Below are 21,164 nucleotides of genomic sequence, written 5' to 3'. Positions count from 1 at the left end.
CCGTCTGGTAACCATGCAAGATTCATTTTTCTCGCCAAGTACATTTATGCATCCCAACGAAACTGTGTTGTTTCTCTGTGTCATATAATACATGGGGTATGTGGGTATTTATTTATTTATTTGTCATGTTTATGAAGTGTATATTGGAGGTGATGACCATTTGAGTGCTGTATGCAATGAAATTTCACTTTAATATATGCCGATTAGTGTAATTTAAAGTGACAATCAAAATATTCTACGCTAAATCTAAATATAAATGAGATAAAATCTTACTTAATAAACACAATCAGTTCTGGAAAGCACAAATATTTTATTTCTGAATGTACTTTCCAGTTTATTTGTCAAAGACAAAGAAATCTTCATCTAGAAAAAGTTGTGCACATTTTTTCACCTTGATATTGTGTATATGTGAAGTTTCTTACATTAAGAGCCCTGGTGGCATAGTAAAAGCAAATTTGCCTGCAAACTCTGCCCAGAGCCTAGACTTTGATCCTGAAGGTGCTCAAGATTGACTCAGTCTTTCATCCATCTGAGGATGGAAGAATAGACCCAGATTGTTGGGCACAGTATGCAAACAATGCTTACATTGTAAACCACCCAGAGAATGTTATAAAGCACTATGGGGCAATAAATGTGATTGCTATTAAAAAACTGAAGAAGACAATTATTTCTGAATAAAATTCAGAATGCAGAACATTTTCATCCAAATCATATAAATTCAGGTATCATTCATGCTGCCCTTGATATCACATCTGTCTTTTTCCTAACTAGCTGCTCCCTGGTATTCAGCTCTGGTCTCAGTATGATGATGTAGCACTTGGGCAGGAAAATGCAGCCTAATAAGCCACCACTTGAAGCCAAGATAGAAAAGACTTCCACAGCCACCATGGATTTCCCCTTGGTGCTCAAGTAGGTGGGCACAAAAGACACCCAAACACTGCAGAAGACCAGCATGCTGAAGGTGATGAGCTTGGCTTCATTGAAAGTGTCGGGCAACTTCCGGGCAAAGAAGGCCACCGTGAAGCTGATGAGGGCCAGAAGCCACATGTAGCCCAGCACAACATAAAACATAATCTCCGAACCTTCGTTGCATTGCACTAAGATCTCATCCACCTGGGAATGCACGTCCAAGTCTGGGAAAGGAGGAGAAATGGTCAACCACACAGCACAGATGCTTGTTTGAATAAGGGAGCACAAAACAATGACTGAGACGGACAGCCTTTTCCCCACCCACAACCTCATGCGGTTCCCTGGCTTTGTGGCCATGAAGGCCAGAACCACCGTGATGGTTTTGGCTAACACACAAGACACCACAATGGAGAAGACAACTCCAAAAACTGCTTGCCGGAGGAGACATGTGACTGTCCCTGGACATCCGAGGAAGAGGAAGGAGCAAAGAAAACACAGCAGGAGCGAGACGAGCAGGGTGCAGGTGATATCCCAATTGTTGGCTTTGACGATGGGAGTGTTCTGGTGGAAGATGAATGTCCCCATCACCACAACTGTGATGACAGCAAAAGAAACAGCAAAGCCAGTCAGGACTTCTCCCAGGACTTCTTTGTAGGATAAGTAGGTGATAATTTTGGGAATACATTGATGGTGCTTCTCATTTGGATATTGTTTTTCCGGACACCTCTCACATTGCTTGGAATCTATAAACCATAAATAAAATCTCTAAAAATTCTCCACATTGAATCAAATTACGTTTTTAGCAATTATTCCTTCCTGAAGCTCTTTTTGGAGAGAATGAACTTCTTTTAAAAATCGTGCTTTAAAAAAAGCCTTTTAAACTTTATTTTTTTATTCAATAGACCACATTTCCTGAATGAGAGATTACACAGTTAAATAAATAAATGTTTTTACTTAAAAAAAGAAGAAAGAGAACAAGGCTAGTGAGAGATCCCAATCAATCTATGTTTTTCTTTAAAACGAAATTCAAGAACCCAACTTGGTTAGAGCATACTGTATTTTTAAGGAAATATCCATATTGTTTTCTTACCAATCATGGTGGAAATGCTTCCCTCTGAACACTCGACACAGTCATAGCAGCAAACCTGTTTTCCCTCCTTAATCAATTTCCGGTACCCAGGATGGCAGCTTTCTACACAGGTGGCAGAAGGTGGTGTCTAATGGGAATGGCCAGAGTAAGGAATTAAATGGTTTATAATCTTTGAATCAATCAGTCATTCTCTTTAAAGAAATCCAGAAAACCCAGGTTCTTGTAATTTCTAATAATGTTATTGTTTTTCAAGTATCCTTGTTGTGTTACGTTGCCACTCAAGAGTGGTATCCTCATTTTCCATGTACAGGATGAAGCAAAACAAGCAAATTGCCCAGCTTCAGTGACCTCCCTTTTTCTGAACATACTCAGCTATCAAAAAACCATCTGACAATTAGGAGAATGATCCAAGTGTGGTGAACCCAGGACTGGTATATGTCCATCTGTAGTATTCTGTGATGAACAATAAAATGGGATAGCAAAATAGCCGAATCTTGCCTGTATTTTAAAATACACAAGCCTGCAGAAAAAGTATTCTGGGAAAAGGAAGAGAAAAAAACCCACTGAATCTCTAAATGGCCAGCAGTTGTCTCTGGATTTTTAAATTGGCTATAGGAAGCAAAATGTGATAGTGGGAAAAAAAAATATTTCCTGCAAAACTCCAGGGAAATGGGATGTTTATATTAGCCTGAATTGGAAAATAGATATGATGACCTTTTTCATGCTTTGTGTCTCACCTGATTCAAACATTGACTAAAAGGTCAGATAAACTCATTAGTGGGAAAGTCAGCCAGCCAGCCTGTCAGCATCAGCTTTCCTGCTTTAGCTGCCATAAGAAACGGGGAGGGATTAGGTATGGAGCAAAGGGGGGGAAGAGAGCAGGAGGGGGTTTGTCTTTGTAGGAGGGGACTTCGTGGGAATCGAAACTAGATTTCAGAAGGGGATGGCCGACCAACTGTCTCGACATTCCTGATGGATGACGCTGCCAGACGTGTTGCCACCTGACCTTTGGAAGACCTTTAGATTGGCTGAGAAACTATAAACACGAGGGGGGGAAGAAGCTTAGTAGATGCATTTCGCGCGTTTTGATCACTTCCAGCTTTCACTGGGATGTTAATCTTTTCATATTCAGTAAAAGTACCAGATTCTTCAAAATGCTTGAGTTTGGGGTTTTCTTTCCTGGATACTGAAGGAAGCATACCTGACATTAAGCTGGAAGTGATCAAATCCTTTCGAGGTGTGGACTGACCATAAGAATCTAGAAGCATTAAAAACACCACGCAAATTGTCACCCAAACAGGCACGCTGGGCCCAACATTTCAAGCGTTTCAATTTCACTTTACGTTACCTGCCTGGGGGAAAAAATTTCATGGCAGACGCACTTTCCAGATTGCCACAGTACAACAGCATAAAGAAGGAACTGGTTCAACCAATGATCCCCTTAACGCAATTGGCAACACAGGTCACTACCAGAGCACAGAGTAAAACCGATCCAGAACTCTCAGGGGATTTACTCGAAAAGTTACGAGAAGCACTAAAAGCTGACGAGTGGTTTAAAATCCACTCGAATGAATGCACACTCCACGATGGACTAGCTTGGGTTGGATCGAAATTGTATGTTCCGACCACATTAAGACCAACTGTATTGAAATATGCGCATGATGCCAAAGCCGCAGGACACTTTGCGTTTGTCAAAACTTTACATCTTGTTAAGAGACAGTTTTGGTGGCCTGCACTAAAAAAGGACATACAGACATATGTAGCTAGCTGTCCAGTATGTGCCTCGGCTAAAAGACCTCCAGGAAAATCCCCTGGATTACTGCAAAGTGTGGCTAGACCGAACGCCCCATGGAAGGAAATATCTATGGATTTTGTGGTGGACTTACCCGACAGTGAGGGCTGCACTGTCATTTGGGTAGTAACTGATTTGTTTTCTAAACAAGTACATTTCATACCTTGCTCAAAGATCCCTTCAGCAAAAACCCTCGCAAAGTTATTTATTCGGCAGATTTACCGACTACATGGGTCTCCGAAAAGAATAATTTCTGATAGGGGTGTGCAATTTACTTCCAGTTTCTGGAGAGAATTTTTAAGATTGATAGGCTCCGCACAGGGGTTGAGTTCCAGTCACCACCCTCAGACAAATGGTGCTTGTGAAAGAACCAATGGGGTGCTTGAACAATACCTTAGATGTTATGTGAATTACCAACAGGACAATTGGATAGACTTGTTGCCATTTGCAGAAGTGGCGTATAACAATTCTGTGCATAGTAGCACCGGATTCACCCCTTTTAAGGTTGCATCGGGCCAAGATTTTGTACCCATTCCCGAGTTACCTCAAGATGATCCCCAAAATCCCTCTTTGATAGATTGGATAGAACAATTAAGGAGCACCTGGACAGTGACTCGGAAAGCATTAGATGAGGCACACCGAGCTTATAAGGCACAAGCCGATAAGAAAAGGTCCCCAGCTCACATTTACAAAGTGGGGGATAAAGTCTATTTGTCTACCAAATACTTACAAACCACCCAGAGGTCTAAAAAGCTGGGGCCTAAGTATGTAGGACCATTCCGTGTGATCAGACTGATAAATCCAGTGACAGTTGAATTAGAATTACCAAAAACCTTGAGACGGATACATCCTGTATTTCATGTTAGTTTATTGAAACCTGAACACTCATCTCCCCTAAGGGTTGATCATAGCAACCCTCCAATTCCCATCCTCGTAGAAGGGGAGCAACATTTTGAGGTCAAGGAAATCCTGGACTCTAGAAAACACCATGGTAAAGTCCAATATCTGATTGCCTGGAAACATTTTCCACTATCTCAGGCTGAATGGGTAAATAAACGGGATGTCCGAGCTCCCAAGAAAGTACAACAGTTCTATGTCAAATACCCTGATAAACCTTGATCATTGTATATATTCTGTTTCTCTTTCTCTTTCTTCCTTTTATTTAGGACTAACGTCTCTTCCGCAAGAGGGGCCGAATGTCAGCATCAGCTTTATTGCTTTAGCTGCCATAAGAAACGGGGAGGGATTAGGTATGGAGCAAAGGGGGGGAAGAGAGCAGGAGGGGGTTTGTCTTTGTAGGAGGGGACTTCGTGGGAATCGAAACTAGATTTCAGAAGGGGATGGCCGACCAACTGTCTCGACATTCCTGATGGATGACGCTGCCAGACGTGTTGCCACCTGACCTTTGGAAGACCTTTAGATTGGCTGAGAAACTATAAACACGAGGGGGGGAAGAAGCTTAGTAGATGCATTTCGCGCGTTTTGATCACTTCCAGCTTTCACTGGGATGTTAATCTTTTCATATTCAGTAAAAGTACCAGATTCTTCAAAATGCTTGAGTTTGGGGTTTTCTTTCCTGGATACTGAAGGAAGCATACCTGACACAGCCTTCCAATCTATCATATTATCTATCTATCTATCTATCTATCTATCTATCTATCTATCTATCTATCTATCTATCTATCATCCATCCATCCATCTATCTATCTTCCATCATCTTTCTCTCTCTCTCTCGCTCTTTCTCTCATCTATCTATCCATCCATCTATCATACATCCTCTATCTATCTATCTATCTATCTATCTATCTATCTATCTATGCACCTATCATTCATCTATTTATCTATCTATCTATCTATCTATCTATCTATCTATCTATCATCTATCTTTTATCTTATATCTATCTGTCTATCTACCTTCATCTCTCTATCTCTCTATCTCTCTATCTATCTCTCTATCTATCTATCTATCAATCATCCATCCATCCATCCATCCATCTATCTATCTTCCATCATCTTTCTCTCTCTCTCTCGCTCTTTCTCTCATCTATCTATCCATCCATCTATCATACATCCTCTATCTACCTATCTATCTATCTATCTATCTATCTATCTATCTATCTATCTATCCACCTATCATCTATCTATCTATCTATCTATCTATCTATCTATCTATCTATCATCTATCTTTTATCTTATATCTATTTGTCTATCTACCTTCATCTATCTATCTATCTATCTATCTATCTATCTATCTATCATCCATCCATCCATCTATCTATCATCCATCCATCCATCTATCTTCCATCATCTTTCTCTCTCTCTCTCACTCTTTCTCTCTCATCTATCCATCCATCTATCATACATCCTCTATCTATCTATCTATCTATCTATCTATCTATCTATCTATCATCCATCCATCCATCCATCCATCCATCTATCTTCCATCATCTTTCTCTCTCTCACTCATTCTTTCTCTCTCTTCTATCCATCCATCTATCATACATCCTCTATCTATCTATCTATCTATCTATCTATCTATCTATCTCTAGCTTTCTATCTATCTATCTATCTATCATTCATTATCTATCTATCTATCTATCTATCTATCTATCTATCTATCTATCTTTCTCTCTCACTCTTTCTCTCTCATCTATCTATCCATCCATCATACATCATCTATCTATCTATCTATCTATCTATCTATCTATCTATCTATCCATCTATCATTCATTATCTATCTATCTATCTATCTATATCTGTCTGTCTGTCTGTCTGTCTGTCTGTCTGTCTGTCTATATATCATCCATCCATCCATCTTCCATCATCTTTCTCTCTCTCTCACTCTTTCTCTCTCATCTATCCATCCATCTATCATACATCTTCTATCTATCTATCTATCTATCTATCTATCTATCTATCTATCTATCTATCTTTTATCTTATACCTGTCTATCTACCTATTATCCATCTATCTATCTATCTATCTATCTATCTATCTATCTATCTATCATCTATCTATCTATCATCTATCATCTATCTATCTTTTATCTTATATCTATCTGTCTATCTACCTATCATCTATCTATCTATCTATCTATCTATCTATCTATCTATCTATCTATCTATCATCTATCTATCTATCTATCTATCTATCTATCTATCTATCTTCCATCATCTTTCTCTCTCTCTCACTCTCTCTCACTCTCTCTCATCTCACGACTTGGCTGAAGATCTAGTGGCGTCCTGGGATAGGATGGCCACTGGTGCTTTAGACCAGGTTGTGCCTTTGCGGCCTCTGACCTGGCGTCGAACCTACCCAGCTCCTTGGTTCTCTGATGAGCTGAGGGGGATGAAACGCCGGAAAAGATGCCTAGAGAGCAGTTGGAGGACCAGCTATTCTGAATCCAACCGAACACTAGTGAGATCTTATATTAAGACCTACTTAGTGGTGATAAAAGCAGCAAAATGTAACTATTTTTCCGCTCTTATTGCATTGGCAGATAATCGCCCAGCCACCTTGTTTAGGGTTACCCGCTCTCTACTCCAGCTGAGAGCCCGGGAAGACCCTCTGCAAGGACGAGCTGAGGATTTTGCACAATATCTGCACGATAAAATTGCTCAGATTCAGGAAGGCTTGGACTCTAACTGGGTTAATTCGGATGAAATGATGAGGGCAGATCTTGAGGACATTATCTGGGATGAGTTTGATACTGTGACTCCTGAGGACATGGACAGGTTACTGGGGAAGCTGAATGTGACCACATGTTTATTGGACCCATGCCTTTCCTTGCTACTCTGGCTACCCAGGAGGTTACACATAGCTGGCTCCAGAGAATTATTAACGCTTCTCTGAGTGAGGGATTCTTACCTCCCGCCTTGAAAGAGGTGGTGGTGAGACCGCCTCCTTAAGAAGCCCCTCCTTAAGAAGAAGAATGGTTGTTTTAGCAAACTACTGTCCAGTCTCCAACCTTCGCTTTTTAGCGAAGATTGTCGAAAGTGTGGTGGCACGACAGCTCCCACAGTACCTGGATGAAGCTGTCTATCTAGACTCGTTCCAGTCCAGCTTCAGGCCTGGATACAGCACAGAAACAGCATTGGTCGCGTTGGTTGATGATCTCTGGAGGGCTCGGGATAAGGGATGTTCCTCTATCCTGGTCCTATTAGATCTCTCAGCGGCTTTTGATACCATTGATCATGGTATCATGCTGCACCGGTTGGAGGGGCTGGGAATGGGAGGCACCTTTTTACGGTGTTTCTTGTCCTACCTCTCTGACAGGTTGCAGTCAGTGTTGACAGGTGGACAGAAATCGACCTTGAGGCCCCTTAATTGCAGGGTGTCACAGGGGTCGGTCCTCTCACCTCTCCTGTTCAACATTTATGTGAAGCCATTGGGGGAGATCATCCATGGTTTTGGGGTGCAATGTCATCTGTACACTGATGACACTCAGCTGTACATCTCCACCACAAACCACCCCAATGATGCCCTTGAAGTGATGTCCCGGTGCCTTGAGGCTGTACGGGTCTGGATGGGGAGAAACAGGCTTCGACTCAACCCTTCCAAGACTGAGTGGCTGTGGCTGCCGGCGTCCTGGTACAGCCAGTTAGTCCCATCACTATTGGGGATGAGTCATTGACCTCCACAGAAAAAGCTCGCAATTTAGGCATCCTCCTGGATGCACGACTGTCTTTAGAAGATCATATAACAGCCATGGCCAGAGGAGCTTTCTATCAGGTTTGCTGATTCGCCAATTGCGTCCCTTTCTAGACTGGGACTCATTACGCACAGTCGCTCAAGCCCTTGTCATTTTCCAACTTGACTACTGCAATGCTCTCTACATGGGGCTCCCCTTGAAGTGCACCCGGAAGCTCCAACTGGTCCAGAATGCGGCCGCGTGAGTAATTATGGGAGCAACATGGCGCTCACATGTAACACCTCTTCTACGCGAGCTGCACTGGCTTCCGGTGGCCTTCCAAGTGCGCTTCAAGGTGTTGGTTCTTACCTTTAAAGTGCTCCATGGCTTAGGACCTGAGTACTTAAGAGACCACCTGCTGCAACCAATAACCTCCCACCAACCAATACGCTCTCACACAGTCGGCCTACTCATAGTACCATCATTAAAACAATGTCGTCTAGTAGTTCCAAGGGAGAGAGCCTTCTTTGTGGGGGCACCTACTCTTTGGAACAAAATACCCCCTGGAATACGAATAATCCCAGATCTTCGCACTTTCCAACATGTCCTGAAGACCTTTCTGTTTCAACAAGCAGGGCCAGCATAAACATCTAAATTCTATGCCAAGGTCTTAGCAGATACACTAAGTTGACTCAATTTATCTATCTATCTATCTATCTATCTATCTATCTATCTATCTATCATCTATCTTTCATCTATCTATATCTATCTATCTATCATCATCATCTATCTATCATCTATCAATCTATCTATCTATCTATCTATATATATCTATCTATCTATCTATCTATCTATCTATCTATCTATCTAATCCATCCATCTATCTATCTATCCATCTATCCATCCATCCATCCATCCATCCATCCATCCATCCATCCATCCATCATCCATCACCCATCCATCAGCTATCTATCTATCTATCTATCTATCTATCTATCTATCTATCTATCTATCATCTATATCTATCTATCCTATCCTATCTCTCTATCTTTCCATCCATCCATCTATCATTCATTATCTGTCTGTCTGTCTGTCTGTCTGTCTATATCTATCTATCTATCTATCTATCTATCTATCTATCTATCCATCCATCCATCCATCCATCCATCCATCCATCCATCGTCCATCTATCATCCATTCTCTCTCTCTCTATCTTCCATCATATATCTCGGTCTCCCATCTATCTATCTATCTATCTATCTATCTATCTATCTATCTATCCATCCATCCATCCATCCATCATCCATCGTCTGTCTATCTATCTATCTATCTATCTATCTATCTATCTATCTATCCATCATCCATCGTCTGTCTGTCTGTCTGTCTATCTATCTATCTATCTATCTATCTATCTATCCATCATCCATCGTCTGTCTGTCTGTCTATCTATCTATCTATCTATCTATCTATCTATCTATCATCTCATCTATCTCATCTATCATCTATCAATCTCTATATAAAATCTTTCCTTTTCTTGTTTGTATTATTGTAACTGTAATTTTAAATATTTTTAAAAAGAAGAAAGGTAAATCTTTCCTTCAGTGTTACCTTTCAAAAGATGAATCTTCCACCTCTCTAAGCTCTTAAGGAGCCACTGAACCCAGAGTTTCCATAACCCCAGTGAGCTCTTTCCCTACAATATGAAAGTGCAATGTAGAATTGAGAACTACTTCATTTTTCCAGGATGCAAAAGTGTTCTAACATCATTAAGAAAATAACAAATCACACTGAAACCACTCTAAGACTACTGGTTTAAAATCCCAGAAATATTTTCAATATTGCCATGTGTTGGTTGATTTGTTTAACTCACCTGCTTAAATTTGGGATTCCATACAATGGTAGTTGCATTTATGGTGAGATCTTCCTTTTGAGAACTCTGAAGTTCAATACGTCCAATTTGGACCTTCTGAAAGGATTGATTGGGGAAAGTAATCAAGTTGATGATATCGTATGCTGCTGCCAGGTTTCCATTCTCATTGAAAACTATTTCTTCCCCAGCACTATTGTTGAAATGGAGGTTTTTCAGAAATAAATGAAGCTGAAAGATAAGTGAGAAATTTATGCCAATAGCAGGTAATAGAAAGTACAGTTCCATGCTGGGATTTACCAAATGGTGCTCAACTAATTTTTAATGAACATCCAAAGCTTTGAGTTAATAGTATTTTTTTTTATGTTCCAAAGGCATAATTCTGTTTTGCAGGACTATATTTTATGTTTAAGTATTATTCTTTCAATGTTCCTTTATGGATAGATTCAAAGAAACATATTCTTCCAACATTTACTGGGTATCCTGGCCATTCCGACACTGCTTATCTCCAGTGGCTACTTAAAGATGAACAGTCCATAACTTCTGTGAATGCTTAGATCAGACATACCTTAGAGAATGACAGTATTGTCATTCTATTCTACCCCTTCCAATTTCATCGATTATTATTATTATTTTGCAAAATTCTTCCTTCTCTCTACTTTAGTGAATTTTTCTTCTTCTACTCAACTACAAAATGCTGCAAAAATGGTAGCCTTTTACTGGATTTGAGAGTTTTTTTGGAGTGAAGATTGGAAAGGAAGAAGAAGGCCTCTGGGAAAAAATTACTTCCATATATCTAAGACAGTGTTTCCCAAAGTGTGGTATGCGTACCCCCAGGGGTACGGGAAGAGTTTGGTGGGGGTACGCGTTGCACCGGAGTTTGGTGGGGATCACGTGGGAATATCCACTGCACCGTGCTTAGCTGCGCCCACAGAACAAGGAAAGAAATAGGCGCGTATCGCAGTTTTACACAGGAACTGGGGCCATCGTACATCGTATCGCAACTCATTATGGCGGGAACTTCTGTGCATTCTTCGCGCAGCTCGGGTTCGGCCATTTTTAAACTGCGGGAACATTAACAGTTGATGTTGAGCCGCGGAGCTGTTTAAACGCCGGAGAATTGCAGTGTTATCTAACCGTTAGACAGTCTTGTGAGGTGTGACACGGCATGAATATATTGCACTTCGTTACAGAGACAACTTACTTCTTTAATATTTAGTTCCGGGTGCCTGTTATCATGCTTTAGTAAATTCCACTGATTTTGATTATTTTTATAAAATACAATTTTTATCCCTAACAGAGATTATGGATCGCTGGTTGGAATCTGGAACTACTAAACCGAAAGAAAGTAATGATTGTAGTAGCAATCAACGAACAGGAAATAATGAAATTAACGACGAATCAATTTCAATTCTGAAAGAACCTGTTAAGAAAAAAGCAAGGAAAACTCGCAAGTACGACAAAGAATATCTTAAGTTTGGATTCTCATGGACTGGAGATGAAAATGAGCCTATTCCAATTTGTGTCATTTGTTTTGAAAATCTAACAAATGAAAGCATGAAACCATCCAACTTAAAGCGCCATTTTGAGACAAACCATAATCAGTACAAAGATAAACCCATAGATTTTTTTGAAAATAAACTTAAGGGTTTAAATCAGTCTCGAAAAGTAATGCGGGGTTTGACAGGAGGTGACAATCAAAAAATACTAGAAGCTTTGTATCGCGTGTCGCTTTTAATTGCCAAATGTAGTGCAGCAGAAACCATTGGCGAAATTTTAATCAAGCCTGCAGCCAAGATAATGGCAGAAGTAATGATAGGAGATAGAGCGAAACAAACTTTTGACCACGTTCCTCTCTCAAATAATACAGTTCATCGACGAATCATTGATATGTTTAATAATGTAAAACAGATGTTATTATCTGGTATTTCTCAAAGTCGTTATTATGCTTTGCAAGTCGATGAGTCCACCGACATTGCGAATTTTGCAAATCTTATGGCGTTTGTTAGGTACGAAAAAAATCAAGAAATTCATGATGACTTTTTATTTTGCCAGCCTTTATTAGGTCACACAACAGGAGAAGATATCTTTAATGTTATGAATACATTTATGCAAGAGAACAAAATTGATTGGAATAGATGTGTTGGAATAAGCACAGGTGGAGCAAAAAGTATGATTGGAATTAATAAAGGACTCGTTGCAAGAATTCAAAATGTTGCTCCAAATGTCATATCCACACATTGTTGCATACACAGAGAGGCTTTGGCAACACGTAAGATGCCCGCTGATCTACAGAAAGTTTTGGATGAAAGCGTGAAAATCATTAACTACATTAAAAGCCGTCCTTTGAATGCACGACTTTTTTCGCAAATATGTGAAGAAATGGGAAGTAGTCATACCCAGCTGCTTTTTCATACAGATGTTCGTTGGCTATCTCGGGGAAAAATTCTAAACCGATTGTTCGAACTTAGACATGAACTTCAATGCTTTCTTAATGATAGATTTGAGTTGAGAAATTGTTTACATGACTGGAAATGGCTTTGTAAACTAGCATACTTAGCAGATATATTCTCTGTTTTAAATTGCCTCAACTTATCATTACAAGGCAAAGAAATTTCATTGTTTCACGTTCAAGATAAAGTGAACGCTACCATCGCAAAACTAAATTTATGGCAAAAGAGAGTTGGTAATGGAGAAGTAGACTCGTTTCCCTCTCTTCATGAGTTTATAACAAGTTCGGCTACTAAAATTGAGGCTGATACTCTGAAATGCATAATACAGCATTTGGAGAGTTTGCAAGTTGGCTTCAAAAACTATTTCCCTGATTTAAACAAAAATATTGAATGGATAAGATATCCGTTCAACATTAACACAACATCCATGCCAGAAGGTTTGTCGCATGCGGAAGAAGAGCAATTGTTGGAGTTAGCTTCGGACGGATTCTTGAGAAATAAACATAAGGAGTGTACTTTAACATTATTCTGGTTACAAATGCAACATGTGTATCCGGTTTTAACAGAAAAAGTCCTGAAATACATCTTGCCTTTTCCAACTTCATATTTATGCGAAGTTGCTTTTTCTGCATTTGTAGACATTAAGTCGAAAAAAAGGAACAGACTATTGGACGTGGAACCGCATCTCAGATTAAAATTAACAACCAGGGAACCAAATTATGATGATCTGTCATCTCAACATAAACAATTTCATCCTTCTCATTGAATCAAAAAAATGTTCTTTATAATATAACTTTCGTTTATTTTGTGTAGAAAAAATAAATATATTTTGATTTTTATTAAAGCATATGTTTTTTATGAGGGGTACTCAGCGTTACGAAAATTATAGAAGGGGTACACATATGTCAAAAGTTTGGGAAACACTGATCTAAGATAATATCTGTAAATAAAAATCAAAATTGCTACAAGGAATAAGCACTTTCAGAGGTTACCACCAATCCTATAGATAACTAAAAACTATAAATTTGAAAGACAAAAGAACAAGTATGAAAAGTGGAAAGAGGAACACCCAGTTAAGGCAGGATACCAACAAATAACTAGAGGCTGCAAAGATGGAATCAGAAAAGCTCTGGATGAATAAATCTCTGGTCCCATTGACCGACCCAAATTCGATCTCGCATCATTATCCTGGGACATGTGCTTTCATTAGTAAAAGTATAGTATTAGTATTGAAATAACTATAGTATTATAGTTGTGTTCCCATTGAAAGCAACGTAACTCACCTGCCAAGGTTGGACTTCTAGCAAATTCCACTTCTCTCCATTGCCTTTTGTCTTCTGCCTGGCTCTGGATGAATACATAGCATGGAGACCATGTGCTACAGCATAGACAGCATTGTAAATACTGTAGCTCTGGCCAGACATCTCCATTTCAAAGGCAGTTCCAGGGAGACTCCGCACATCCTCTTTTCCAGTGCAGCTTCCTTTAGCTGGTGCTTGTATACTTTTTATTGGAAATGAACAGATAAATACGGCACCCCAGAATACAGGTAGGAAATGCACTTTAGAGTGATATGGATTTAGCTTCTCGAGGAACTCTTGAAAGCCTGGTACCCTATTTGTGTGTTGGGCAAATGACAAGCTTCCATTGAAAGACAATGGGGTGAATTTGTGTGCTTGAAAGACAGAAGTGACATCCCAGAGAGCACTTATGACCCAAACCCTCTCTATTGGGAGCCTGTTACCAAGTTCATAGCATTCAAGAATTACCCGTAAGCCTTCTATAGATTGAATGTCCCCATAAACTAGTATTACTTTGGTTTTACTATACCAGAGGACACCTCCTATTTTACCTAGATTAATCTTCCGTAAAGTACTGGGGTCATAATCTGTCAATCTTGGAATAAATTGAATTAAAGAAATACAAATATCACTCTGGATGAATTTTGGTCTCAGAATTCTGAGAAATCTCTCTCCAGTGGTGTCTTCTGGAATGAGCAGGTCAATCCAATTCCATCCAAAATATGTCAAGAGCTGAATAATCCCAGCATACTGGAGGTTTTCATTTGGAGTCATCCAGAAGAAAGAAGGAAACTGCTGTTTATCACTCAATGCCACGTCAAAAGTGCCATAACTGAGCTGCAGAGTGGGAATAATAATGATGTGCTTTAGGCTAGGAAATCTTTTTGCAGATATGTCAAAAAGAAGGAAGGAAGCATATTTCTTTTACATCTTATTTCCATAAAAAAAATCATTAATGGGAGAGATAAAAATTAAATCTGGGGATCAACAAGTCTTTCCTGAGAGCTTTTGCAACCAGACCACCATTAGCATTTCATTCATCCCTTTTTAGACAAAGTCACCTGAAGCTTTGATTGTGCTAAGCAGAAATAGACAGCAGATAGGAATGAGTCACAAGAGAGGAGGCTTATTCATTAAGGATTGGACAGTATTAATTACACATAGTGACACTCAAATAACATTCATCTTGCATTTTATATTATAAGGATAAGATATCTATTACTTTACTGATGAATATATTTAAAATTGTTGTGGCATAAACAAAAAGAGAGAAAGTCAAATAACATGAGGCATACCCAGAAGATGGAGAGACAACATCAGACCCTACTACAATATAAATTAAGAATGGCTAAGGCTACCAGAAGGGTGAGAACCAGAAGATAAAAGATGCATTGCATTTCTCTGGCAAAATAAATAAATAATAACTACCCAAAATAACTTTCCAATACTTTTACTTATTCTTGAAGGCTCCCCCCACCTTTTTTCCTCAGATATATATTTTTTAAACTACCCCCCTTTCCTTCTTCTTGTGCATTTATGTGAGCCCAGATACCTACCTGTGGAATCTTGTAGGCATTTAAGATGTTGGCCATCTGGATGGTGTTCTGGGAAGGGAGATCACCAATGACAGCCATGATGTTTTGGTCCTTTTCCTTCCTGTAATTGAACAGACAGAGTCCTTCCAAAAAGAAGAGACTCAAAAGGCTCTCAGAGGCTTTCACTGCCTGAAAACCATTCTCATATATCTTGGAGACCAAGGTGATGTTGGGTAACAAATTCTTATTCCTGTTGATCTCCTGAATGGCAAAACTGAAGGCTAGGATATGCTGTAAGTTTTTAGGCAATAAGCTGCAAGAAGAATTTCATTTAGTTCTATCATCTTCGAATCTGACAATAATTAAATTTAGACAGACATCTTTCATAATGCCTAAAGTGATGTATCTCTCTGCTTTAATGAGTATTAGAGAAATAAAGGAAGCACTCATGTTCTGAAGCACTTCTTTGAAAAAGAAAAAACAGAATAATGGAGTTGGAAGGGCCTTTGGAGATCTTCTAGTCCAACTGTTGCTCAGCCAGGAAACCTTATACCATTTGAGGCAAGTGGTTCTCCAATCTCTTCTTAAAATCTCCCAGTGTTGTAGCATTCAGAACTTCTGATGGCAAATCATTCCACTGATGGATTATTCTAACTGTCAGGAATTTCTGCTTAGTTCTAGGTTGCTTCTCTTCTTGAGTAGTTTCTATCCATTGCTTCTTGTCCTGCCTTCAGGTGCTTTACAGAATTGATTGACTCCCACTTCTCTGTGACTTAAATATTGAAACATTGCTATCATGTCTCCCCTAGTCCTTCTTTTTTTAAAAAAATTAAACTAGATATTCCCAATTCCTGCAACAATTTTTCATATTATTATTATTTTTATTATTATTTATTTAATTTTTATACCGGCCTTCTCCCAAAGGACTCAGGGCGGTGAACAGTCAGAATAACATACATATAAAAATGTGAAATAAAAACAATTTAAAATAATTAAACCAATTTGGCTCATCAGTTAAGATCCTCAGCATAGAATTTAGACAATTTGAAAATTTATGCCAGCCTGGTTTGGTGAAACAGAAAGGTCTTAAGTGCACGACGGAAAGTACGGAGATCTGGGATCATTCGTATCCCTGGGGGTATCCTGTTCCAAAGGGTAGGTGTCCTCACAGAGAAGGCTCTCCCCCTGGGAACCACCAGTCGACATTGCTTTAGTGACGGCACCCTGAGGAGGCCCACTCTGTGGGAGCGTACTGGTTTTCATTTCATTTCATTTTCATTTTATTAATTTATTAAATGGTTGGTGGGAGGTTATCGGTTGCAGAAGGTGGTCTCGTAGGTACCCAGGTCCTAAGCCATGGAGCACTTTAAAGGTAAGAACCAACACCTTGAAGCGCACTCGGAAGACCACCGGGAGCCAGTGCAGCTCACGTAGGAGAGGTGTTACATGTGAGCGCCATGTCGCTCCCTAATCAACCGTGCGGCTGCATTCTGGACAAGTTGGAGCCTCTGGGTGCACCTCAAGGGGAGCCCCATGTAGAAATATGTTTTAGCCTGCAGTGCAATCCCCTAATTATCTTGGCTGCTGTTCTTTGCACTCTTTCTAGAGTAATGTGGCAACCAAAACTAAAGAAGCTTTGAAGAAAAAGCTTTGATTCTTAAAATTCAGTACTTAAGATATTCCAGAAGTGAGGAAGGTTGAGGTGGAGAGTTTGAAACACACTTAAGAATCCTGTGGGCAGTTGTGCATCCCATTTTGAGAAATATAAAACTGTGTTTTAATGCAATCAAAAGGATTGTTTCATATATGTAGGGCAGCAATGGAACTGCATGACAGAAACTGATGGACTGTGCCAACTGTTAATGACAATCCAAGTACTGAAGATGTACGATTTACATTTATAACTTTTATTAAAATGCTAAATATTTTTGACTGGTTTTTTTTCCCCTTTTGCATACAAAATAAAAACTATAGAGGAACAATGTTATTAAAATTGCGAGTTTTTCTTATGAGCCGATGAATTCATATGTAAAAGAGGCACATGAAAAACCATGCCTGCAAGGCAACATTCAACAGCTATAGTCCAGCACCTGAAATATCATTAATCAAGACAGAAGTATAAATAAGAGTCTTGCTCAACCAGTTTTTATTCTCCTCTAAAATTAAGGAATTAAACAACATATCCTGAATACAATCAATTTAAAAAAACCTTGAAAGGCATATCACAGTTTCTTTCAAAGGAGTACTTGCCTTCCTTTCAAAGACCCTACTGGGCGTTCCATAAAGTGGAGGAAAGACCATGCAGAATATGCAGTAGACACAAATTCTGCAATGACGATCTCACTGGAGAGGGCAGGGAGATTAGTCTGCAAATGTTCTTTGTTTCGACACATGGAGTTGAAGGTCTTGCTAAAAGAAGCTTGGAGGGCAAGGAGAGAGAATAAAAGCCAATGGCAAAGTATGTGAGTCTCTTTGAATGCTGAAGCAGTTTGGCTCCAATCACAGCAGTGCAGCCACATCTCCATCATCACAACACTTTGCCTGGAACAATGAAAGAACCTCTATTGGTTTTAAGCATAACTAAAGTTGTAGATTACAATTATTATCATCTGAGTGATTCATACTGCAACCTACTGCGCCTCATGGAGTTGTTGTTAATTTTAAACTATTAAGTCTCCCTAGGTTCTATTCCTCCCCCTAAAAACAAGTTTATTTAGATAATTACAAGGTGGATGAATCCCTTTCGCCAAGCTATTCAGCTCTTCTTCCAATTGAAGAAATTGTACAGTCCAAACTCATCTCTTGGTAGCTCCTCATCAGGCAAGATAGAAATGATCTTGAGATCTTGGAAACTGAGTTTTGCATGTTGGTTAAAAGAGGAGGAAACAGATTAGTAGTCAGATAAATTTTCCCTTCTCATCTCACAACCTCCTAATTCAGAAAAATACTTACCAGTTCTGCCTCTTGCTTTGCTGAAACTGTCTCATTGAAAAAAAAAGAAAGTCTGTAGGAGGAGAGGTGGGATTCAGCCGGTTCAAACTGGTTCATGCGAACCGGTAGTGGCCACTTGCGGGTTGGCCTGCCCCCGCCCACTGCCCAGTCGCAATCCTGTCCTATATTGCTGTGTTTTTGGCATCGCATGCATGTGCGGATGGCGTGTGCATGTGAATTGCCATGTTTTGTGATGTCGCATGTATGTGCAGGCAGCACATATGAGCAAATTGCTGTGTTTTGTGACATCACATGCCAAATAAATTGCCGCATTGGTTGACATCGCATGGATGGTGCATATGTAAGCTCACATTTCCGATGCTGGGCGAACCGCTTGCTACAGTATGTGAAGCCCACCTCTGTGTAGGAGGATATTTATGGAGATTCTCAATCATCCAAATCATGATTGTCCCAAAGGTGGGTTTTTTTATTTCTTTTCTTTTTTTAAAAAAGCATCTGGAGTTATTTTTATTTTTTTTCTTTTCAAACATTTTACTTTTCATCCAAAAAGTTTCTTGGATGGAAAGCAAAATGTTTTCAAAGGAAAAAACCCAAGAAAATCCAATTGCCTTTTGTAAAAAGCATCTTTGGGTCTGTAGGAACCTGTGTGAGTTTTCAAGAACAGGGTCCCTCTGATCTCCCTCTGGACATTCCGGAGCAATGAAGGGGCACGTTCTGTGTCTCCAGGTCCATCTTATCATGGTTCAAGGTATGTAACCTGATCACATGTGACTCAAGTACATTAGTGGAACTGTCTTAGACCATTTGTAGCATGTATGTACATATTTCAGGAGGATTTTCTCTGTCCTCAAGGTATCTTGAAAGAATATTATTTATATTTTTTATTCATAAAGTACCAGAATCACAGAAATAAAAGAAAATGACTGAATAACAGAGTTAGAAGGGACTTTAGAGGTCTCCTAGTTCTAACCTCCAGGAAATTTCTCCTTAGTTCTAAGTTGCTTCTCTCCTTGATTAGTTTCCATCCATTGTTTCTTGTCCTGCCTTCAGGTGACTTGGAGAATAGGTTGATCCCCTCTTCTTTGTGGCAATATCTTTAGATATTGGAACATTCCTTTTTTTTTTTTTTGGCTTGATCCCATCCTCTCAGTTTTATTTTATTTTTATTTTATTTTTTAATTTGATTTTTATTATAACATAAAGTGGTACATTCAATACATTTTCGGTTCATTGGTGCAAATATATACATATATATATCTACATGCATTATTACTTGTCTTTTTTTTTTGATATTGTTTCTTAAAGCTAAATTTCATTTCAGAACATTTAAAGATAATAGTGCTCAAATCTCTAAGACTAAATGTAATACTGTTCTGTTCTATTCCATTGATTTTGTTGATTAATTAATACTTGATCTCTATACTCTATTTCCTTCTTTATTTCTTTTCCCCATCCATTCGTACCACATGTCCCACACGCTATAAAATTCTGAATTTTCTCTGTCATTAATTTCTGAAGTCAATTTGTTCATTTCGGCGCATTCCAGTATTTTCCCAATGACATGTTCTTGAGATGGTATTTGTTTTTCTTTCCAACACTGGGCAAAGGAAATTCTAGCGGCTGTCAGAATATGTGTAATTAAGTACCTTTTCTTTTTTGCATATTCAATTTTCAAAATTCCCAGGAGAAAGGCTTTTGGTTCAAAATCAAAATTTTCTTTTATTATTTCTCTAATCCACATCCATATCATCCTCTAGAATTTTTGTGCCTGATTACAAGTCCACCAGCAGTGATAGAAAGTACCCTGCTGATGGTCACATTTCCAACATTTAGGGCTCGAATTGGGGTAGATCTTCGCTATCCTAGCTGGGGCCATATGCCATCTATAAAACAGCTTGTACTGGTTTTCCTTGTAAGCCGTCGCCTTTGTCATTTTAAGATTACTATTCCATATTGAATCCCATTCGTTCAGATTTATATTCTGTCCGATATTTTTGGCCCATGCTAACATCGGTTCTTTAACAACTTCCTCTGCCATATCGTACTCCAATAAGTAATTATATAATTTAGCTAGAATTTTGTCATCCGTACCCATCCATATCTTGTCAAATCCATTTATGCTCGTCTCAATGCCAAATTCCTCCTTATCTTTTTTATATCTGGATTTAATTTGGTTATATGGCCACCAGTCTATAGAAATGCCTTGTTCCATCAATTCTTCCCTTGTTTTAAGATTCCCTCCCCCATCTAATAGTTCATTGTATCTGACCATTTTACCCCTTTCTAATACATTAGGATATATTATACCTCCATGGTGCATAGGTTGATCACCTCTTCTTTGTGGCAGCCCTTTAGATATTGGAACATTCCTATAGGAACTTATGGGATGCCTTCCTTTGCCAGGATCTCGTGCTAGAAAGCTGAAAGGCAGAAAATGGTTCAACAACTACAGGAGTAATTTGAATGGCTTCTAAAAATCCTGTATGTGGTGAGGCAAATGATATTTGTAAACCAGGACTCCCAGATCCCATTCACAATTACTACTATTGAGCCAGAATACCATCTATTCCCATGATGGCGAACCTATGGCACGTGTGCCACAGGTGGCATGCATAGTCATATTGGTGGGCACGCA

The 21,164-nt window shown here is 39.2% G+C and overlaps 1 protein-coding gene and 1 long non-coding RNA gene across 2 annotated transcripts; both read right to left on the bottom strand.

Annotated features, from left to right (window-relative positions):
• Window positions 1–296: 296 nt before the first annotated feature.
• LOC148113906 (vomeronasal type-2 receptor 26-like) lies at window positions 297–17,970 on the bottom strand. Its single transcript, XM_087893528.1, has 6 exons — window positions 17,828–17,970; window positions 15,599–15,890; window positions 14,025–14,879; window positions 10,292–10,519; window positions 2,000–2,126; window positions 297–1,652 (listed from the first exon to the last, which is right to left on the bottom strand). The coding sequence occupies exons 1-6, from the start codon at window positions 17,968–17,970 to the stop codon at window positions 730–732; spliced, it is 2,568 nt and encodes an 855-aa protein (XP_087749654.1). The 3' UTR covers window positions 297–729.
• Window positions 17,971–18,070: 100 nt separating this feature from the next.
• LOC148113905 (uncharacterized) lies at window positions 18,071–20,863 on the bottom strand. Its single transcript, XR_015734316.1, has 3 exons — window positions 20,837–20,863; window positions 18,303–18,429; window positions 18,071–18,118 (listed from the first exon to the last, which is right to left on the bottom strand). It is a non-coding gene; the product is annotated as an uncharacterized LOC148113905 (long non-coding RNA).
• Window positions 20,864–21,164: the final 301 nt, after the last annotated feature.

This window comes from Pantherophis guttatus, chromosome 4 (genome assembly GCF_059756535.1).
Source record: "Pantherophis guttatus breed Tessera chromosome 4, ASM5975653v1, whole genome shotgun sequence".
NCBI classification, from domain to species: domain Eukaryota; kingdom Metazoa; phylum Chordata; class Lepidosauria; order Squamata; family Colubridae; genus Pantherophis; species Pantherophis guttatus.
The sequence above is the reverse complement of the archived record's forward strand: the minus strand, read 5'-3'. Positions and strand labels throughout refer to the sequence as shown.

Bases quoted from the DNA above. Each gene is read 5' to 3' on its own strand.
- LOC148113906 (XM_087893528.1), bottom strand. From the start codon at position 17,970: ATGTGTCGAAACAAAGAACATTTGCAGACTAATCTCCCTGCCCTCTCC. The intron at 15,891-17,827 runs GCAAGTACTCCT...TTCTTCTTGCAG, and splicing joins GTAGGGTCTTTGAAAGGAAG to CTTATTGCCTAAAAACTTAC. The intron at 1,653-1,999 runs GTAAGAAAACAA...TATGGTTTATAG, and splicing joins AAGCATTTCCACCATGATTG to ATTCCAAGCAATGTGAGAGG.